The sequence below is a fragment of the Haemorhous mexicanus genome, chromosome 8 (assembly GCF_027477595.1).
Source record: "Haemorhous mexicanus isolate bHaeMex1 chromosome 8, bHaeMex1.pri, whole genome shotgun sequence".
Classification (NCBI taxonomy): Eukaryota; Metazoa; Chordata; class Aves; order Passeriformes; family Fringillidae; genus Haemorhous; species Haemorhous mexicanus.
The window spans coordinates 19,235,092-19,258,518 of record NC_082348.1 but is presented as its reverse complement, the minus strand read 5'-3'; the positions used below and the strand labels follow the sequence as shown (position 1 = coordinate 19,258,518).

At 36.7% G+C, this 23,427-nt stretch overlaps 1 protein-coding gene across 1 annotated transcript in view; it reads left to right on the top strand.

The window, feature by feature from the left end:
- The window catches only part of LRP2 (LDL receptor related protein 2), a 109,417-nt gene that overhangs the window by 35,839 nt on the left and 50,151 nt on the right, over nt 1-23,427 (top strand). The window contains 21 exon segments of the mRNA XM_059852359.1: nt 416-622; nt 1,610-1,812; nt 2,506-2,646; nt 3,559-3,762; nt 4,622-4,814; nt 5,994-6,119; nt 6,406-6,536; nt 7,290-7,427; nt 8,341-8,622; nt 9,835-10,074; nt 10,721-10,840; nt 11,182-11,298; nt 12,431-12,808; nt 13,313-13,327; nt 13,683-13,931; nt 16,150-16,361; nt 16,827-17,011; nt 17,913-18,141; nt 19,247-19,424; nt 21,395-21,523; nt 22,487-22,653. Of these exon segments, the coding sequence (XP_059708342.1) occupies nt 416-622; nt 1,610-1,812; nt 2,506-2,646; nt 3,559-3,762; nt 4,622-4,814; nt 5,994-6,119; nt 6,406-6,536; nt 7,290-7,427; nt 8,341-8,622; nt 9,835-10,074; nt 10,721-10,840; nt 11,182-11,298; nt 12,431-12,808; nt 13,313-13,327; nt 13,683-13,931; nt 16,150-16,361; nt 16,827-17,011; nt 17,913-18,141; nt 19,247-19,424; nt 21,395-21,523; nt 22,487-22,653 (3,844 nt within the window).

Here is a 23,427-nt window from a genome sequence, read left to right as displayed (position 1 = left end):
GAAAGTTAGTGTCTCCTAATCCATATACTTCACAAGTATATGTGAACCATGAAAATATGGATCTTCGGAGAATGGGAAGAGGAATTTCATGCAACTTGTAGTCATGGCTGCTGCTTTCATGATGCAACTATTTGTCACTGGTTTATTTCTGGCAGTAAACTTAAGCCTGTGATTTAATAAGGAAAACTGGTACTTCTGAGGTCTTTTGGGTAAAAGCATGCTTCTTAATGGATTTATTTTATAAAAGAAAATGAAAATTACTTTTTGTGTAGGAAGTATAAAGTATGTTTTCATAGTATGCCAGAAACAAATTCTGTTCTGTAAGGGTGCTGGTTTTAAATTCCATGTGAAACGCTGGGGTTTCTTATAAAATCCCAAGGAAATGTGACCTTTTTTCTTTTTTATCTCTTTATAGTTATTTGTTTTTCTCAGACTGGGACAGTCTGTCTGGTGATCCTAAAGTGGAAAGGGCCTTCATGGATGGCACAAATCGTCAGGATTTGATAAAAACAAAATTAGGCTGGCCTGCTGGCATAACCCTGGATATTGTGTCAAAGAGGCTTTACTGGGTTGACAGCCGGTTTGATTACATTGAGACTGTAACTTATGATGGACTTCAAAGGTAGGTGAAATATTGTTCATTGGAGGCTACAGATACACTGATTATTTTATGTCTAGTTCTAAAAAAGATTTCTCTAACAAAACGAGATACACAAAGGATGAAAATTACAACATAATGAATGTGATGCACCTTTGTCTCTATGGTGTTATGCTGCTTCTAGACATTCTTTAATTCATTATCCTTTGCTCTTTTTCGATCTTGGATGCCTCTTGCCCTTATTTTATAATGTACATTTTATAGTCCACCAGTACAGTACACATTTTTTAGAGCATTTACTTTTTTTTATTTTTCAATTATATTCATTATTTTCCATCATAATTTCTTTCCTTTTTTTCATGAATGAATTTATATGAACTATCCCACTTCAAAACATTAATATATGTGATAGGTATTAAATGCTTTTCTTACAGTTTACAAATCTTTGCTGTCAAAAATTAAGTCATCCTTCAGTGTTATGATGCTGGGGAGAGTAAATCACAGCATGCAAGGAGGGAGTCCTTGGGTTTTTATGGGACTGTGTCTTACAGCATAGATTTGTTTAGAAGCCTTCTTATCTCTGTGTCTCTAAATAGTATCAGTTACTCAAAACAAGAAAAAAATGTCCCCTTTAGCATACCTTCTATGTATTGACTTCAAAAAACAGTCTTCTGCTTATTTGACAGGTCTATTGTTCAATGTATTTTTTTACTTACTAAATTATAAAATTAGTGTTGGTATATTTTCTCCTCTCATCTTTACTCACTGTATTTTCTTGGAATTTGCTAACACTTTTTTCTGTTTTCCCTGCTGTATCCTTTAGGTTGATGAACTGTGTATGTTTAGCTTTTTCTCTTCAGTTCATTTGATCTTTGTAATTTGTGTTTTAGTAGCTTCTCTCTTAAAACAAAAACCAGTGAATGAACTAAAAATACTGTATCCTTTCTTTTGTTAATAATGTTATTTTCTAGGTAATATTTGGTAAATACTGTTAAATCATCTTTATAACAGGAAAACAGTAGCTCATGGAGGCTCACTGATTCCTCATCCATATGGAATCACTTTATTTGAACACAATGTTTATTTCACTGATTGGACCAAAATGGCAGTGGTGAAAGCTAACAAATTTTCAGAGTCTAACCCTCAAGTGATCTACCAGTCTTCACTGAGACCTTATGGAGTGACAGTTTACCACGCTGCCCGGCAGCCATTTGGTAAGACCATAAGTAGATTATGAAGGGAGATTTAGGAAGTATGTTACCAAAATCTGGTGAAAATGATGAGACTTTTACTTTGCTGTAAGGAGCTGTAGTTATGATACATAAATTTGTATTGTGAAACTGAGCTGATTTTTAACACAAGTTGTTAAAAATTTACAAATTTACATAAATTTGTATTGTGAAACTGAGCTGATTTTGGAACACAAGTTGTTTCATCCAACTCTTGTAGCTGATGAACTGTCAAATGCAGCATTCAAGAGTAGGGAGAGCTTTATAAATAGATTGATACTTGGTGGAGTCAAACCTGTGTGTTTGAGTAGTATTGGTGTTTAGGACTTTTTTCTCAACACTACGATGAATGCAGTGAAAAGGGTACCAGAATTCAAATAATTCTGTGAGATATAGTTCTGTAGTAGGTCTATGTGCAGAAGACTATAGCCCAAATCATAGCCTTAATGCTGTGTGCAGAGTGTCTCTGTAGAAGCTGAATTCCTTAATGATGGTTACCTCTGATGTGATTTTGGTGCATTCCACAGTAGAACTGGTGGGGTGTATTGTCCATGTGATGTAACTCTCACATAATCCACATGATTTATTGTGGATGTTGAAGAAAATCCTGAAAAATCAAGATAATGATGCCATTTGGTTAATAGAGGAAGTTATAATTATATTTGTATTATTTTCCAGTAAGAAATCCTTGTGGAAGTAATAATGGGGGATGTGAACAGGTCTGTGTTCTCAGCCACAAAACAGATAATGATGGCCTAGGTTATCGCTGTAGGTGTATTCTGGGCTTTGACCTACACGTGGATGGACGACATTGTGTTGGTAAGAAAATGCCTTACAATTGTTGCAAGTAATGCTACTCCCTTAGCTCTAGAGCTGTTTCTAGAACATCTTTCTTCAGTAGCTTCAATATACTGAGGACTCTTTGTCTTGTCACCGCAACTCTTTTTGGCAGCTTTAAATGTAGTCATTTCTGCTGATGTTCATTTCAAGCCACAACTTAAACTCACCTCCTTTAATGAGGATTTTGAGTTAAATATGGAATATATGTAGACAGCTGTATGATTGAGCTCTTAATCCTGAAATCAAGCATGAATACTTGCTAATATGCAGATTTTGCATTATTTTGAACATATAAGCCTGCTTTCCTGTGTAGTACTGTGCAGATTAGGTTGGTCTTCTCCCTTTGAACACATGGCAAGAATAATCAATACAGTTTTAGAGCTGTGTGTTTCCATCAGCAATCTTCTGCTTCCTGTTTGAGTGCAGAATTGTCACTGATGCACATTTACTACAACTGTTTACTGACAAAGTATGTCATGTATGTTGTCTATAATTTTTGTATTTGGCCATTCATTTATCTGGCTACCCCAGGTATTGTCTAGTTTTATGGTGGCTCGACAAAGCCTGTGAGTTATTTTTTGTAGATGGTTATAAAGACAAGGCTACGGAAGATGATTTCTCCTTCCATAGGCATGTTTGCTTTAAAAGTGTTAGGACCACAGTAACAATAAAAGTAGAATACTTGACCACATCACCTAATATTCTGGATTGTGTTTTGGTTTTCTTCCTCAGTTTTTACATCTTGTCAGTATTTAAATCCCTATTTTCTCATTCTTCTTTTTTCTGCTTCCAGGCTATTAGTGTTGTCAAAATAAAACAAAGGTTTTCTTAATGCTCAGGTGTCCTCCCTCGTGAATCAGTAAAGTCTGTGTCTGATTTTTCCTTTCACAGCTGTGAGACAGTTTCTGCTGTTTTCATCCCAGACGGCAGTGAGGGGAATCCCATTCAATCTCTCCACCCAGGAAGATGTGATCATTCCTATAATGGGGAGCCCTTCCTACTTTGTTGGAATTGACTTCTCTGCTCAGGATGACACAATTTTTTTTTCAGACACAAGTAAAGACATGATCTATAAACAGAAGACTGATGGTTCAGGTGAGAATCATGCTTGGGAATTGTAGAGTAATTATGGTAAGGAGACTGTAATATATATTTTTCTAAAAAAAATAGCGAAAACTGACATTATGAGATAAATCTCAGTGTGACTCCAGATACCTGGAAATGTTTCTCAAAAATGTTTGTACAACTCGTATTAAGCTTGTTGAATTCTCTTGCTGTTTGACAAACTTGCTGAATGTATTTGGGAATTAACTATTTGTATTACTTTTCACAGCTGTTATTTGCCCTCACCAGTCTGTTTATGCCATTCACTAGTATGAAATTGTGTTTCTATTTTAATTTCCCTATCTGGAGAGCAGGATGTTTGCTATGATACTGTAATACAGAAAAAGATTATTAACTTAGTGAGATTTTTGGAAATCTTATTTATGCTAGTGTAAAGAATGTTTCTCTCCAATTTATAATGATGATCAAATGTCAGCATATAGTCTTCTGCACTTGCTTGCTACCTTGGGTCAGGTTAATGGTAGACTGCAGCTGACCATTACTATGCAAAGAGTAGGTAAATTCTGGCTGTTGAGCAAGATGTCATTACTGCACTGACCTTCATTTGTAAAACCTTCAGTGTAAACTTAGTGACAGATTTTTCTCTGACCTTTGCCTAGTCTTTATTTTCCCTCTTTTCCAGTCGTGCTTGTGGACATACACCTTTTTTGTCTAGAGCAAAGGGCACCCCTCCCCTACCCTTGGTTATTGGTCTTTATATTAAGTAAAAATGCACAGAGGTTGCATTTTTACCAAGGAGAACCACAAGTTTTGTCAGCAGAATACTGCACTCATGTTATTTCCCCTGTTCCTTAACATTTGCAATCATTATGTGTGTTATAAATTCTAGGAAGAGAGATTTTGACTGCTAATAGAGTGGAAAGTGTTGAAGATTTAGCTTTTGACTGGATCTCAAAGAACCTCTACTGGACAGATCCTCGATACAGGAGCATTAGTGTGATGAGGCTGGCAGATAAATCCAGGAGAGCTATTGTTCAGAATTTAAATAATCCTCGTTCAATAGTGGTTCATCCTGTTATTGGGTAAGTTTAGATTCTCATTGTAAACTATATGTACAAATTCATGGTTTGAACAGAACTGGTGAGATTAGATTTACATCTGATTCAAGATTTTTGTTATTTTCAAAATACTGTCTCTTTTCAGTTGTCTTGTCTTTATTTAGTTTGTTTTATTCCAGCCTGGAATTCAGCACCCAGAGGAAAGGGCGTGGTGAGAGAGATTCCACGTGACAGAAGCACTCAAAAGAACTCTCTTTAAAAGCACTATGGTTTTTTCTTTTTGCTCCTGTTCATTGATAAAAAGGCAAAAGAACTTGTTGATAAAAAGGCAAAAGAATATGGTTTCTTTGTATCACTTAAAAAGCTATTTCTCCTAGTTGAAAGATGGAGTTTGCTAAATTGTTTTTAACATACTTTCAATTTCCAGACTGCTAACATTGATTCTGTAGTTTTATCTCTCTGAATTTCTTTATTTGAACCATATTGGATACTACTGTTTGTATTTGATACAGACCTTAAATATGTGACTCCATACACAAACCAAGCCCTGCTTTTCTTTGGTGGAAATGCTTACTTTCAAATTCCATACTCTGTGTTCTTTGCCAATGCCAAGACTGTGTTTCTTTCATGGCATAATTTGGCTTCATAATGTTGTACAACTGAATTTCTTGATTCTTGGATATTGATTATTCATGAGTAACCAAATACACAATTTTGAAAGTAATTACAATAATGTTGAAAGTAATTACAATAATGTTGAACCTGCATCCTTGGATATCCCAGCATTTTTGGTTTGCTGCTTTATAAAATTATTTAACATTAACTTCAACTCTTTGACTGTAAGCATAAATTAAATGGATCAGGAGAAAATTCTTTGTAGTATTCATGCTGGAAGATGCATTTTTGATTGGTTCTATTTCTCTGTCAGTAATTACATGAGAACCTTAACAATTTTAACCAAGTAATGGATATTTTATATCTAAAGGACCAAAATACCTCCAAAGATTCTGGTGGTTGTATAGAGGATAAATATGAATTGTCAGTACTACTTCCAGTTGAGTAGAGGACAACATGAAATGGTATTTTTTAAAGTTATTGAAGGATGTCATACAAAGAAAAATGTTAATGCTGTTTCAAATGTTTGCTCTGTTTAATCCCATTATATAATTTCATTTATGTGTCTTCTGACATGTGTCTTTTCAGGTATATATTCTGGACAGATTGGTTCCGTCCGGCAAAAATCATGAGGGCCTGGAGCGATGGATCCCATGCCTTGCCAATTGTCAATACAACACTAGGCTGGCCTAATGGCCTCGCCATTGACTGGAGGTAAGGGCAACAAAGAAGGCAGAGAAGCTTTTTTGAGCTAATATGTTTCTTCCTTTAAACTGTTAGGGAGTAAAAATAAAGCAATGATGTCAGATTGCATGCACTGGCACTCTTTTCTTGAAGACCTTATCTTTCAATTGGTTGAAAAGCCTTAAAATATAAGGTTTTCTCAGAATCCCTCCCCGCACACCCCAATAGCTTCTTATAGGTTGAAGATTCTTATTTAAGAAGATGCTAGTGCTTCATAATGGATGTAATGTCACTTAAACATTTTCATTATTTCTAGTTCTCTGAGGTTGTACTGGGTGGATGCTTTTTTTGATAAAATTGAGCACAGCACCTTTGATGGGCTGGACAGACGGACTCTTGAACATATTACTCAGATGACTCACCCATTTGGCCTTACAATTTTTGGAGGTAAGTCTGGCACTGAAAAATATTATCTATTATTATCACAGATTATTCTTTTCATATGGTGATCTGTGAGTTCATGACATAAAATGGCAGACTTTCCAATACTGACTTTCCCAAAAAAGCATTATTGAAAGTTGCTACTGAAAATATGTATTTAGTACTTCTTGCTTGTTTTTAGAACTGGTTTTATGTATATTTATTTTTAAATAATATTAGATAGGTCAGGTAATTCATGTAGTGCAACAAGTCAGATATGCTGTACTAATTATAGCTTCCAAGATGAGCTGTTCATGCTGAACAGACAAAGTGAATCACCACTCCAGAGATGGTCAACATTTCAGGCTTTCTAATAATTATACATAAAGTTTATTACTGGATTTATGTTATGTCTGAAGAAAGATGTCAGTATGTGACCCTTTTTGACTGTGTATTAAAATATCTTCAAAAATACTCTAAAATTTTCTGTGAAGTACTTTTAATGAATTACTTAAATTTGCCTTAGAATTTGAAATTCTAGTTGGGTTTGTTATATGCCAATTTCAGTAAAATTTGAGAAGGCTTCCCTAAGTTATGTCTGCCTGTGATTGAAGGCTCACTTTGACAGCATTATAAGTGGTGAAGGTCCTTTTGTCTTTTTCATTAAATAATTATGAAAAATGGTTAAATTTTCATGAAAAGTCTTCTAAGGTTTTTTTAATCATACTTGATCTTTTATGCCATATTTCTATATAATATGTTAAATATTTTTCAAAACAGGTTATGCCTATTTCACTGATTGGAGACTTGGAGGAATAGTTCGAGTAAGGAAGTCTGATGGAGGAGAAATGACTATTATTAGGAGGGGCATTAGTAACATTATGCATGTGAAAGCATACGACGCTCATTCCCAAATAGGTGAGCCCCTTTCTTCTGCAGAGGGAGGATGTGATATAGAGAATAAGAGACAAAATGTCAGGACAGCAAAGTTCCAGTTTCAATTCTATGAATGGCTTCACTGAATCATAACTGATATGCACAGGAGGCAGCACAGGCACTTGCAATCACACATTGTTTGTTTCCAATTGTTTAAATCTGTTGTTTTATTGCATCCAGTCACTGCTTTGTGACCGGATGCAATTTCCCTCTACCCCTTCTGTTACCATACTTAACAACCAAACAAAATGAAATTATGTTTCCATTGTGTTTTGTGTAATTGTATCACCAACTACAACTTTGTATTTCTCCTTTTCTAGTAGAAGTTTTATTTAAACTAAGTTATTTATTTTGAGGAATTGGGTAAACGTTTATTAATCAAATTACTATTTTTCAAGGAATTACTATGTATAAATCACTAATTTTTTCCTTATTTTCTCAAATTCTATGCGATTGTATGATCTAAGCCAAGGATTTGGTATTGTAGTTAATTTTGTGAAACAGCAAATAAGCTCATCAAACATATGATTAAATCTAAGGTTCCCTGACTAATTGGTATCAAAAGATTGGATCTGGTCTTGCAGCCTTGGTCAGACAGAGGTTTTTTTGTGGTAGTATACTCATTTCCAGACAGTTGCTGAAAATTGTCAGAAAATTGGATGAAATTTAATAGTATGTTTTCATCTTCCATAAACATTTAAGTCAGGAAGAGTGGAATGCAACACTTTGTTTATGTTACTGCTGCTATTGCTGTCAATGAGCTTGACCTTGTTGTGCAGTGTATGCAAAACGAGGACTTGCTACAGCACTTTTTTTTACAGTCATTGTGTACTTTTAATAGTTGCCAAGATGTTATCTGCAGTGTGTGCATTGATCTTCTCTATCACTATTTAAGGCTCTAACTACTGTAATAGAGGAACAAATCCCAATGGAGACTGCAGCCATTTCTGCTTCCCAGTACCAAACTTTCAGAGAGTTTGTGGGTGTCCTTATGGCATGAAGCTGGCTCCAAATCAACTGGCATGCGTTGAAGATCCCTCCAATGAGCCACCCACTTTGCAGTGTGGCTCCTACTCATTTTCCTGTGGCAATGGAAGATGTGTGCCTCGACACTATCAGTGTGATGGTGTTGATGATTGCCATGATAACAGTGATGAACAAAACTGTGGTTCTTTAAGTAAGTAATCCCTGTAATCTGCAGTTAGTGTTCCTTGTTTGCAGTTCAGGAAATTTAATGAGTTAGTATGGCTTCACTGGAATAAACTTCAATTTTTTAGTGTTGCATCTGTGAATAAATCCTGAAATCTTCCTGGGAAGTTAGTTACTTTGGAAATTACTTGGAATATAATTAGTTACTTTCAAAATTATATTGTAGCAATACGGGATTCACTACCAGCCACCTAAACAATGCATGAAAATATTAATATCTTGCTATTCTCAAAATTCTATTTACAGAGTAAGGAAAATTTATTTTCTAAAGAAAAATGTTGTCTTTATTCTTATTTTTTTGTAAATTTTGAAAGACATTGGAATATCAATAGCTTGCCTAATTTGGATGCATGGAGAGGAGCAAGCCATCTCAGTGTAGATGAAGACACTTAAAAAATAGCACCATAAGAAAAACAACAAAACCATAGACATTGCCTAACCTTCCTCTAAGATAATAGGAGCACCTTTTATTTCACTTAACATCAGAATAAAAGTTTTGTTTTTCATAATATTTGGGCAATGCTGATCTGCTTGTTACATCTGGATTTTAACAGTTGAGTAAATTAAAAGCACAGTGGTTCATTTCCTGGTTTTACAGTAGAGTGTCTCACACAAAATATTTTGTTGTTCAAGTAAATGAGAGAACAGTGGGAAAATCACAGCTGATAAGGCATTGAAGAGAGGGCAAGATACTGAAGATATTGAAGAGGCTTTTATGACATATCTGGTGCTTCTTCAGAGTTAATTATTTTAAATCACGAACAAGAAAATAGGACAGAGTAGTAAAATATGCTCCCTAATGCACAGGACTAACTAGCATGACTGAAGTATAAACTGTTTCTTATTAATGGGCCATTTTAGAATAACTAGAATATCTTTTGGGGAAAAGTATAAAGCCAATAGTTACTAGAAGACGTTCCTTGTCTTGTTCTTTAGATTGTTGTGGAGTGCTTAACTGTTTAATTTTTTTATTGCTTCTTGTGGTTTAAGAAAAGCTTGTCAGTACTCTGTTCAGTTCTGCAGCATGTTGCATAACAGACATTTTAATTCTAAGCCATGTGCACTTTAGAATTTGATGCATATTTTAGGCATTCTCTAAGTGTAATGAATGTACTGATAACTGTTGCAAGAAAAGCAAGTTTTGAAGATCTTTATAAAGACTTTTTTTTTTCTTTTTCAGACAATACTTGTGCTTCTTCAGCTTTTACCTGCGCCAGCGGACAGTGTATTCCGGGTCACTGGCATTGTGATAAACACAATGACTGTTTTGATGGCAGTGATGAATTGCATTGTCCTACAGAGGGACCCTCTTCATGCCCTGCAACCCAGTTCACCTGTGATAATAGAAGATGTATTCCAAGAATCTGGCTATGTGATACTGATAATGACTGTGGTGATGGCTCAGATGAAAAAAACTGCAGTGAGTATCATGACTATCTGCTGTTTTTATAGTCAGCTGTGCATATCTTCATAGATATATCTGTTGGTATAAGGATGATAAATGAAATTGGGAAAAAAGGACTAGTATCTAATTTAGACTGATATTTTGTAGTCCTTAAGATGTGGAAAACTGGTCTAATTTGAAGTTTCAGGGCCAAGTAGAATGCAGAGGAATACTTAAAAAAATTAAAAGTTAAAAATAAAAAAATGTGATAATCGTTATCATGGTGCTGCATAACACCATCCACTGTAATTAGCAAAAAGCAGTTAAAGCTGAGATGTTCTAAACACCCACTTCATGAGTGATCTCACTGATGGCTAATGGTGTAGTCAGCTGACCTAGGCTGGAAGTTTTTACCAGTAGTAAGAGAGTAGCTTTTTCATATACTTTCTTTTGAACTATTTACCACTACGTGGAATCTTTTGTTTATTTTCCATGAGCCCAAACCTACAGATAAATGAAAAATTACCTGATATTAATTTATTACTGCTTATAATTTATATGATTGCTAGTTGCTGTATTATAAGCTGCAAGTTAGGGATAATGTTCTTCTACTTTCTCAGCAATATGCTGTTTTCAAAAGTGAGGAAAGAAACACATTTGCATTTATTGTCACTCTTAATAGCTTTCACAGGTACTTGTGAACCCAGGCAATTCCAGTGTCCAGACCATCGCTGTATTGACCCATTCTATGTCTGTGATGGAGACAAAGATTGTATAGATGGTGCTGATGAGCATGACTGCAGTAAGTGTAACTTCCTTTGTTGAATGCCTCTTTATTGTTTCCTCACACTTGCCCCCAAAGGAGTCTTTGGTGATCTCATATTACCAGCTCCAAGACAGCATAATAAACCTATCCATAAATTAATCCCGTTTGTGATGCTTTTGATCTCTGGGCTGCTTATGGAGGGCTGAAATCTGTTTTCTCTGTTTTCTGTGAATTACAAAGTCACTGCATTTTCTTTGCCTCAGGGAATTATTCAGTGGAATTGATACCATATCAGACTTAGCACCTGTAGGGTAAATCTGATGCAGTCTAGCTCTGTAAAATAAATAAATAACATTCAATATTTTTAAATTTCGTAGTATATAACTGCAGTGCCACAGAGTTTAAATGTTTAAGTGGAGACCAGTGTATCAGCACCTACTACCAGTGTGATGGTGTTTTTGACTGTAACGATCACTCAGACGAGGCTGATTGCCGTAAGTACATTGATGCTGAAAGAAATACTTCAGTTATTAAGTGATGCTTTTGGAAATTTCCCTTAATCTGCTATGTAAAATATTGTCTTTGAAATCTTAATATTCTTTTCAGGGAAAGTTGTCTTTACATCATTTTCCTGAGCAGGAATTTCAAACACAGGTTCCAGTGCAAGAATATCATAGAATCATAGAATGGCATGGGTTGGAAGGAACCTTAAAGTTCATCTAATTTCACCCCCCCCTGCCATGGGCAGAGACACCTTTCACTAGACCAGGTTGTTCAAAGCCCCATCCCACCTGGTCTTGAACCCTTCCAGGGATATGGCATCCACAATTTCTCTGGAAAACCTATTCCAGTGCCTCACCATCTTCACAGTAAAGAATTTATTCCTAATATATAATCAAAACCTGTTTTCTTTCAGTTTGAAGCCATTCTGCTTTGTCCTGTAACTACATGCCCTTGTAAATCAGTATCTGAAGGGAGCCTATAAGAAAGGCTGCAGTTAGGTCACCCCTAAGCTTAATCTTTTCCAGGCTGAAGAATTTCAATTCTTTTAGTCTTTTCTTGTAGGAGAGGTGCTTCATCTCTCTAATCATATTGGAGTAGACTAAGCAGATTATGCTGGCATGAGTAGATGGTCCAAGCAAAGAGGACAGTTTGCATTCCTTTTGGCTATAACTTTTTGTTTTACTTGGCATTTCAGTCTCAGGATTTGAAAGTAAAATAAAGTCTATTATTCTGAAAAACCTGGTATTTATGAGAGTTAGATTGAAACTTTTTTTGAGTAATTTTTTACACTTAAGTTAGTTTAAATGCTACAACACAGGGTGGTGAAAAAGAAATTAATTTTCTGTAGCTTTGGATAAGTACATAGGTATAAATATCTGTTTACTCAAAGTATAACAATAGTTGAATTGCCTTGTTGACCACATTATAAAGTAGGAGTTAAGTTAGTCACATTTTGAAATGTCATATAGATTGACTGACTGTGAATCTGTGGCCTAATCTAAAAGCAGCACATTTCTTAATAGCACTGTAACTAGTTATATGAAAAATGAGCTGTACATAGTGGTTTTGCTTCTCTGTCTAAAACTGAAACAGCTTCTGAACTGTTGAATGTCACTGTTCTAGCTACAAGACCACCAGGGATGTGCCACCAGCATGAATTCCAGTGTCAGTCAGATGGCAGTTGTGTTCCTGATAACTGGGAATGTGATGGCCATGTTGATTGTGCAGATGGCTCAGATGAACATCATAGGTGTCCTGCCAGAACATGTCCTCCATCGCTTTTCCGCTGTGACAATGGCAACTGTGTGTACCGAGCGTGGATCTGCGACGGGGACAACGACTGCAGGGATATGAGCGATGAGCGAGATTGTCCAACCCAGCCCTTCCGGTGCCCCAGCTGGCAGTGGCAGTGTCCAGGTCACAGTATCTGTGTGAATCTCAGCAAAGTATGTGACAATTCTGCTGACTGTCCTAATGGAGCTGATGAATCCCCCTTGTGCAGTAAGTTACTCCTCAAGTATCTACTGTAGACTATGTGTCATGTCTTCAGAAAGAAATGGAATATTCAGCATCCTTGATTTAATGTCACAATGTTTCTGGCGGAAATGTAAGCACAATGTAACTTGAGCTCAAATTTCTAAGTGGAACTTGCTTTCAGTGAAAAGATACTGCAATGATGAGTGAGGAATTCATTTGCTATGTTCAATCTTCTGCTCTGAATTCCAGTGTGATTCCCACTGAGTTTAGATTTTTATAAAACTACATGGGAATGAACTTTATGTTCCTGGACACATTCACTAAAGCACAGTATGCTTTATATTCAGATGAAATGTGATTCAGTCCTTAATATTCTCTTTTAAATTTTTAACTTCAAGAATCATGATTAAAATCAAGAAGTTCATTTGTAGCAAGAATTTGTATTTATGTTGATTATTATTGATTTAAACATAATCTTTTTCTTTCCTTCTTTCCTCCTTCTTCTCTTTAATCAATGCACATTCTCAGATGAACCTCAGCCAGGTATGATTATAAACTATTTTAAATTATTATTTATACAGCTTTAGGATTGGAGTGGTAAAGTAAATGTTCGTATATTTCTAGCTATTTTTGAAAAAGTTTTATATACTTAGCCAGCCTTCTGTTTGGCATTCATTTGATGGGATTCAGTACATGCAATGTTGTTACCTGCCTTAATGTGCACTGTGTATGTTGTGTTTTGCATAAGGACCACAGTCCATTCTCACTCTGCATAACTGAGATTCTGCAGTCGTTTTAGTAGCAGTCTTTGGCTAATAATGCAACTGTAAAGACTTAAATTTGTCATAGGAAGCATTTATTGACTATTTGCTTATCTCTTTCCCCAACTCAACTTCAGATCAGGAAAGCTGCTCTGACAATAATGCTGGCTGCACTCATGAATGTATTCAAGGACCTTTTGGAGCTCAGTGTACCTGTCCTATTGGATACCAGCTTGCAAATGACTCCAAGACCTGTGAAGATATTAATGAATGTGACCCTCCAGGCTTCTGTAGTCAGCACTGTTACAATGAGAGAGGATCTTTTAGGTGTTATTGTGATGAAGGATACATTCTAGAAGCCAATGGGAGGATTTGTAAAGCAGCAGGTGAGAAACATTTATGTCAGTCTAAGAATGGCAGCAGTGCCTGAGAACTGTCCAGCTTTGTGTCGCAGTTTGAAAGTCAGGGGTCTGCCAAGGAAGGTGGGAACCTCCTTTGGAATGGAAAATATGACTTCTTTCTCTCTGAATTATAATAATAACTTTGAAATTTAGAGGCTTTCAGGCAAAGCTATGGGAAAATGAATAAAAGGTCTTTGTTAAAATATATACACATGTAGATATGTATAACGAGACAAACAGCCAGCAACTCTGGCAGCAGCGGCAGCGAACCCCAGCAGAGCCCCGGGGCCGCCTCCTCTGGGCTGCGGGCACCTCCCTTCGCTGCAGTTCCGCTCACGGCCGGCAGGGGCGCTGCTGGCTCCAGCCCGGCGGGGCGGGTGCGGTGATTCCCGGGAGCCGGCAGGGGGCGCTGTGGCGCGAGCTCGGCCGCATCTCCCTCAGGGGGCGATGGCGGCGGGCTGGATGGTGAAATGGGCTGCAGCAGGAGCCTTGGAGCGGCGACTGGAACCCCAGAGTAGCAAATGAAATGTATCAGAAACTCCACAGCTGTAGCAGGAGCCACAGCGGTTTCCCGGCAGGCAGGAGTGCGGGGTTGGAGTGTAGCGAAAACCCAGAGCAGTGGCAGAAAAACGACAGGGCTGGGTAGCGGCAGCCCGGCTCCGTGCAGCCAGGAGAGGCTCCTTTGAGGGGGCTCGGGGTCCTGCGTTTTCCCCTGAGACACTCAGGTAGATGGTGAGGGCCCTTTCTAGTGAGGTAGGGTGTTAATAAAGTGCCAGTCCAACAACTCTCTTACAAGCAGAGGCTCACCCACAGTAAGAAGAAGCAGTAAAGGGCTGGACGGTGGCAGTGGCAACTGCTCGACCGACCTCCTCCTCCGATGGCGACAGCAAGAGCAAGGGGTCCAGCCCAGCCCCTCACCCCCCAGCCAAAATCTCCTGGTATTGCTGCCCTTCCCGAGAGAATGCCCCTCAGCTAGATAGTGCAGCCAGCTGCGGTCATCCCCCTTTTCCTCGGCTGTATCCTTTGTCTCTCTTATGTACCAGTCCTTATTGTCTCTTAGCAACAAATGGGAGAAGATTCCCGGAGAGAGAGCAACTAAAGGAAAAATCCTAACCCCCAACACTTTGCCGTTATGATATTTTTCTCTTTCAAGAGTGGATGTAAACAGCCATTTAGAGCTGTTCATGGCAGATGACCTAGAGAATTAAAACTGTCAGCTCTAGGGTTAATTAGAAACTAATATTTCATTGAAATAGTATATTTCAAATAGTATATTTCAATGAACACTGTTATTTTTAGCCTGCAATGATCAAAACTAATGTTTTGAAGAAAAGCAATGTCAGAGGCTTGTAAACCGTAGGCCAAAATTAACTATGTATAAAATTCAATGCTCACAAAGTATTTAAATCCCAGCCTTTCATAAGACTTAGCTGGTGCCTGTGCTGTACTTTGCTCATTTGAAAGGAGCAGACATCACTGATGCAGCCTATATGCCAGTTGGTCTCTGTCCCTTTTGTAGTACACTGACAGGGTGGAGAAGCCATAAACCCTGTGGAATTTGTCTCTGCAGGTTTCCTGGTTTAGGGATGTACTCAGTTTGTGGAAGACACTTGCATTTTCCCTGCACATAAACTTGGCCATTACTAATAGGGAGTTTCTTGTATTTTGTCTTTATGGTTGATACTCTTCAGTTGTTTTTCAGCATCTTATCTGTGCAACTTAATTACAGCAATCTATGGCTTTTGTGTAATCTGTTTCTTCTCCCTTGTTCCCACATGGTCTAAAGGGGGAAAGAAGAGAAGGTGGGTTATAAAGACGGGAGACCAGGCCGAGTAGATTAATTGGAGGTGCGAAAAACTTTGGGAGTTGAATTGGGAGTGGGAGATGAAAGAGGTTTTTGTAAGAATGAGTGTTGGATGTCAACAGCAAGCTGGTTAGACAGTCTGGATAGAAGCCTGGAAGGGAAATCTGTAAAAAGAGTTATGGAGAAAAGCCAAGGTAGATTTAAAAGTCAGGATGGACAGACTGGATACAATGCTATATCTTGGCCTGAGAATTGATTTGAATTTGTCCTTTCAATATGTATGTCTAGATACTACAGTTTTGATGCTATAAAGTAATGTTAAATTACCCAGTGTTTTTTTTTCTCCCAGTTACTGTTGAATAGCTCATTGGTTTATTTTAATTTTTATTCCTCTGACAGAATCTGGGAATCTTCTTTTGCTGGTAGCAAGTCGTAACCAAATTGTTGTGGATAACATCACTTCTCAGTCACACAGTATTTATTCTCTGGTTCGGGATGGGACAAATATTGTGGCTATTGATTTTGATTCAATCACAGATCGTATCTTTTGGTCTGATACAACACAGGATAAAATTTGGAGTGCTTATCAAAATGGGACTGACCGAAAAATAGTAAGTTTTGCTGAGTAAGTTTTCTTGTCTTTTATGGAGAGAAAATGAAGACACTGTAACTTCAGTAATGAAGGGGAAGAGAGAAATCCAAATATAGTAAGAAGACAGATAACAGAGACAAAGTGAAACAACTTTGTAGATGCTTAGTTAACATTTCATGTAGATGTTTGAAAAAGGAAACTGAATACTTTCAAGAAGCCCTTTTTTAAACATCAAAATATAAACTGGTTTTCCTTTTAGTAAATTCTAACTTCTTCAATAGACCTGCTGAAGTTATTAAGAGTGTTTGGGTTTATGCTCTGCCATTATTTTGAATATGTACATCGCGATTCATTGTGCTTAATAGGCCTAGAAGATATTGGAAAGTTGGTTCATCATTTTCCATATCTATAGAAATGCAAAGGGTAAAATTTAATATAATCTTTTTTTTCCCTCCCCTCCACCTGCTTTTTTGTTATTGAACAGGTGTTCGACAGTGGTGTCACTGTGACTGAAAGTATAGCAGTGGATTGGGTGGGTCGTAACCTTTACTGGACAGACTTTGTTCTGGAAACGATTGAAGTCTCCAAAATGGACGGGAGCCACAGGACTGTGCTGATCAGTGAAAATATAACAAACCCAAGAGGACTAGTGTTAGATCCCAGAACTGAGTAAGATTTTTTCATACTATTTTTTATTAAGATGCTTATTTTATGATGTAACTATTAAAATTTAAGACATGTCCAAATTGTATTGGAATTGTAAACGACAAGTGGAAGAGACAACTTAAAACAATTTAGTGTGTTTGCAGAGTTGATTAATATTTCAAGTCATGAAGTAATTAATGGTATGTACTCTGCCCTGTCAGTATGATATGTTGCTCTGTTTCAGCGTAACAACATGGCTTTTAACCTATAAAAGATTTTTCTACATTTTCTTCCAAGTTAAGAAGTATTAATTCAAAATTATGAAGTATCACTTCAGTTGGTGGTATACCACAAACTTAATGTGATTTCATGTCATATGCTTACCTTCATTGTTCCAAGTCTGAAATAATTATCTAGATTGTATTGTTATCACAAAGGCGCCTTTTCATTTCAGACAGCAAGTGGTATAGCGTTAATGTGGTTATTTGAACTGTTCATGTACAAAATTTTTCTCTTTTTTTTTAAGTTTTCAATGCCTTGAACTCTGTTTACTGCCAGTTTCAGTGCTGTTAATATTATCAATACATACCTGTTATAGTGTAAGTCTGTATTAAATTATTATGTAGCAGCTGTAGAATGAGATTATAATCAGCATTGAAAACCAGTGACACCAGTAGCTTCTATATGCTGCTATTATTGACAAATAGAAACAGCAGTAGAAGTATGAGAAGAATTCTTATAATAGAAATTACTGTAATATCTTCCGTAAGCCTGTTGCTGAAATGAATTATTTCAGTATCATTATGTAGGACTGTTCATAGAAAGATTGCTTCTACTTTTTGTCTAATGACTCTTTATGGAATGTTTCTCAATAGGCAGCTAGGTTTTTTTTCCCAGATTGCTAACCATGAGTTACTTTTTTCAGTGCTCATGTAATGTTCTGGACTGACTGGGGCCAAAACCCTCGAATTGAAAGAGCCAGCATGGATGGCAAAATGCGCACAGTGATTATTAATAATAAAATCTACTGGCCCAATGGACTTTCCATTGATTATCCAAATAAACTTCTCTATTTTGCTGATGCTTATCTTGATTATATCGATTTCTGTGATTACAATGGAAACAACAGACGACAGGTGGTTGCAAGTGATCTGGTAAGACATTAATAAGGAACCATTGTTTTCCTGTGTCCCTGCTGATAGTACTGAAAAATATATTATCATTGTCATAGACTTGGGTATATTTTTATTCAAAATTATTGAGTGAAGCAAATGTGAAGTATTTTATCTGCTTTCTGGTGCTGGAAAAAGAGAAATTGCTTTCCTATTCAGTCTCTCAGGAGAGCTTCAGCAGAGTCTGGAGCTGCATGTAGCCTTGGTGCTTTATAGCATTCTCATCTGTTCTGTCTGCATGTATGAAATCTGAAGGTGACATCTGACACTGCTGCTACTAGCTGGTGCATTTTCTGTAAGCAAATATAGTAGAGAAAGCCTGGAGAAACTTTTCCTGGAATTTTGTGAGTGATTATAGCTACTATTCTTGACAGCAGTGGAGGGTTTTGTGCTGTGACTTGTGTGCAGCAACTCCATCAAGACCACCCCTCTTACAGTCTATCTCCCAATAAAGTGCTGCTGGCAGCTTGTAGCCCTGTCCTTGTACCGACACAGTAGTGCAGATGTTCAGCTGGCACACAGAAACTGTTACCAATTACCATGTGAATGTTTTCAATAATTGACTCATGGGGCTTTTACTTTTGTCTGGAGAGACAATTAGTGTGATATAGGGGCCAAGGCAATCTTTCCACTCCTTTTCATGGTTTCCTGGTTATCTGAAATCTAGATAAGCTACCTTCTTTGATCCTTTGTTAAATCTTAGGGGAGCTTATCTAGGATGCAGGTTCTTGACAAGTCCATAATTCTCACTAGACATTTCCTCTTGCGCTTTTGATAATCTACAGTTGGCTCTTTATCTGTGTGGGTTCTACCCAAAGTAGTTAGACTCCTTTGTTAATTCCTCATTTACTTTATCTCACAGGGTCTATATATCATTCCAGCTTTTAAAAAAATATATTTTCCTCATTATTAATGTATTGTTTTTAGACAATAGATGATTATTTTTTTCTGAAAAATGTCTTTTGAGACACAGTTGCTTCATTATTTATTTGTTTAAAAATTATGCTCACCTCTGTTATTACTTCATTGCAAGCTTTACATCTGGAAATCTCCAGAAGTAAGTCGGTATTCAACCTTGCCATTTTAGATATTGCAGCATCCGCATGGTCTAACTGTCTTTGAAGATTTTGTGTACTGGAGTGACCGCTATACTAATCGAGTAATTCGGGCCAATAAATGGCATGGAGGAAACCAGACAGTTATGATTTATAACATCCACCAGCCTTTGGGTCTTGTGGCAGTCCATCCTATAAAGCAGCCTAGTGGTAAGTTTGTCAAAACAACTTTGGTAATTGCAGAAATAAGCATGCAATAATATCATGCATTGGAACACCAAGAATAAGTCTTTCAGCAAATGGGTTGGGTTAAAACAAGCAAAGAATTCATACTATTGACTTGCAACTGTTCACTACATGGTGTAGGGAAAGCAACCACCTAGGCAGCATTTCAGGATGATGACTAGCCAAAAAGAATAGTAAGGAGGTAGTATGTGCTATTTTCTTGCACTTTTTTCTAAATGTTTTACAAGACAATTGAGGTATTTTTGGAAAGCATTTTAATTTTAAAAAATTGTCTCTGTGGCAGGCTAGGTTCAATTTCTTGTGCAATAATATTTTTTTGAAAAGGTTACTGTCATCAATTTTCACTGAAAGTACTTCTACATTATTGTAGTCCATGAAACAATAATGATGAATAATCCCCTTCATTGCATTAAATATTCTCTCTGAGATCTTGTGCCAGTGCTCTCTTGCCTTAAAGACTAAAAAAACCCTAAATTATTTCTGTTAGGTCGAGATCTTTCATATCGGACTTTTTTGTTATTTCATGGCATGACCTGAAGAGTGGGGAGCATGTTGATATGAATATTATTGTCCAGCTTTAGTTATATTTCTTGTGTATGGAGTGTTTTCAGCTAAAAAATATTACATTTTCCTTCTTTTTTTCCTTGAAATACACCTCCATGCCAGGGAAGGTGGAGACTTCCCTGAGTATTTGAGTAAGGCACTAGTACTTTCAGTGCTGGATTTGTTTTGAAACAAAGCCTTCCTCAGACAGGAACTAAAGAACTAAAGCTGCCTAGTCTCACTGTAAATTGTTCTGTTAGCAGGGCACAGCATTAATTTATTCATCATAATTATGGTTTGAGAGGTTTTGTTTTACAACCCAAGGTTTAAAAAAATTTCTATCCCTGGAGATTTTTTTCTCCTTTTTCTCCATTGTATTTAGTACATTTTATAATTCTTCATTCTGAATTATTCTATTGTACTTGATGTGGCCAGACAAAAAAAGGAGGGAATAGAGCACTTGCAGAATAGCAAAACATACTGATGTTGACAAATGAAGAAATAATTACATGCTGATTGAAATTCCAGATGCTGTAATAAAACTGTCATCCACTCTCCTATTTTGTAAACCATTGGCTCTTACACTAACCAGAGTTAGATTTTTTATACTGATGACATTAAAAATTTTCTTACAGTTTGAGTTCTGAGTTTATGCCATTATTTTATTGTCATGTTAATTTGTTTTCAGTTCTTGTTAGTTTTTATTTTAGTGACAATTGTGTAAATTCCTGGAACTTCCAAGCTATTTAGAATAAGGTCTGCTGCCATTGCTAAGGATGTACTCAAAATCTGATTTATGTTTTCTTATGAGGATTGCTCATTCTGAAAAATCTTGTTCAGCAGCAAGTTTGTGGAAGTGGTTTAGATTGAATTTTAGTGTATGGTAATAATAGCAGTCAGGAAAGATTTTCAGTGTCTTTTTTTTACATTTAGACATTTCATTCACAGTTTCAAAGTGAGCTAAGAAATTTCGCATTGAATTCCCACTATCTTTGAGTAAGACATTGCAACTATTTTCTCTTTAGTTTCTCCAAAGAGTTTCAGTAAATAATTTAAATCCCCCGTCTGAAGGGCTATTACAATCAAGGACTGCAAATTCCATAGGTTTCCTCATGCAGTTAAGAAAAGTTTGAAATAGAGTTTGAAAGTTTTTTTGTGATGCATAAAAATTGCAGAGATTACTATGATAATGTACTGGTTTTCCATGGAAAATTGTATCCTGTCACAATTATATTGTATTCCTTGTGGTTCTTAGAAATAATTTCATAATTTTAATTTTAAAGAAATAATAAAACTTTCTAAGTTCTGGGTTAATGTCAGTAGCAATGAGAATATTCTCTCTAGTTGCTTATATTGTTAACAGCTGCTAATAGTTCCTTTCTTATTTTCAGGTATTAATTCCTGTGCATCATCCCCCTGTAGCCATCTCTGCTTACTTTCTTCATCTGGACCACTTTTTTTTTCCTGTGCTTGCCCTTCAGGATGGATCCTTTCTCCTGATAACAGGAACTGCATGAGAGGTAGGGCAGTACTAATGAGATTTTGAGAGGTACAGTGATGCTGTGTTTTGTGGTTTCTCATGCCAGAATTTTTACTGCAAAATTTATATAAAGGTGTTAAGCAGCCAGTAAAGAAAATCAAAACCAAACCAACCAACCAAGTCTTTGATCTTATTAAAAAGATTCAGTGGGTTGCTTCTACAGCTGCCCAGTTCCTTGTTAAGTGGTAGCTTGTGCTTATGGGAAGAGGAGGCTAGGATTTGTTCTCCAAAGACCAAAGCACAAGGAAAAGGGGAGGGAATCTGTGTTCAGCAGATTCTCTTTTCCTTGTCCCTAGGAGATGAGAAATGCAGTTGCTGACTCTCACTCTGCAGCTCTCTGGTGCATTTTCTCAGATTACCTGATGCATTGTCCTTTGTTAATAAGATTTAAGCATAAGAGTACAAGTTTACCTGAAAATAAATATACCAAAAGGGAGTATGTCTGTTCCCTTAGGGATAAAACAAGAAAACAGTACTGCAGTTATATTTTGTAATAGTGATCGGCAGTTGCCTCTCTGATGTTGTTCTGTGCTTGTGGGTCCTGCTTAATATGCATTAGAACCCATCACAGGCAGGTCCTGCAGAATCCTCAGAGCTTTGGCTGTTTTCCCTTCTCAGAGATTTGAAAAAGCAGCTTAGAGCAGCTGCACAAATATCCTTCTTTTGTCTGGCAGTGAGTGTTCCTGCCTTATTTACTTCCTTCTGCTCAGAATTTGTGTTGTGATTGCACATTGCTGAAACTTAAAAATGTTATAGCAGTTTAAATAACAGATAACCTTGTTTCCAGTGAGGGAGCAAACCTCTATGTAAGTGGTTTCAAAACATCACTGGTAATGTTGAACCATTCTCAGCATCAGGGAACTTTTGGGTGGGAGGGGGAAAGCATATCATAATGCCTTTTTCTTGACCAGAAGCAACTCTGAATTATTCTTTGTTTTCACAGTTGAACACCCTTTCCTTATTGCTGTAAGAGATAATATCATTTACGGAATTTCTCTGAATCCTGAGGAGAAGACAAATGATGCTATGGTTCCAATAGCAGGGGTTCAAAATGGTGTTGATGTTGACTTTGATGACTCTGAACAGATGATTTATTGGGTTGAAAATCCAGTAAGTTAGTATTTGTGTTCAAAATGTGCACTAAATTAAAATATTTTTTATTTTTGAGAAGTGTTTTTGACTGAAATATGTTAGCATTTTTTTTGTTAGTGTGGTAGGTTGGTTTTTTTTTTTTCAAATTTTTTTCATATTTGTTGGTTGTCTCCCCAGGACAAGTAAAGAAGCTTTGTCTCTTTTGTAAAGTAGCTCTTATTTTTGTCAGCAGAAACATCTGATTACTGTTTTTTTCTGGCTCAGATATATGAACAGGAAATACTGGAGAGCATTGACAGACCCACCCTCAGCCCTGCTGTGCTGTAGTCCACTCTCTCTGCTCTCTTGACTTAGGAGTCAACTCTGCAAACACAACCAGGGCACTTCTCCATGGGAGCAGTGCATTGCTCACAGTGACACTTAGCATTAGGATGAATGTATGTGCATTTAGTCTGAGCACTTAATGAGCTGACATCAGGGAGAAGCATCTTTTTCTCTAAATAGAAAATGGTTGCAAACTCACAAGAATTTCCAGGTAGCACATGTGAGGCGTACAGATTTAAAAATGAATTTGAACTAATTTTTAGTAGTTTATAATTGTTTGACTAATTGCTTTTATTGCTGGTCATGAACTAAGAAACTATATGTTTTCTATAAGGCTAACTTGTCACAAAAAACAAAAGAGGAAAAAAATACATAATTTTTGTGAATGGACACTTCAAAAGGAAAAAATCTATTGTAGTATGTGAGACAGATGTGATAGAGAACTACTGATTCTGCAGTATGTCTTCA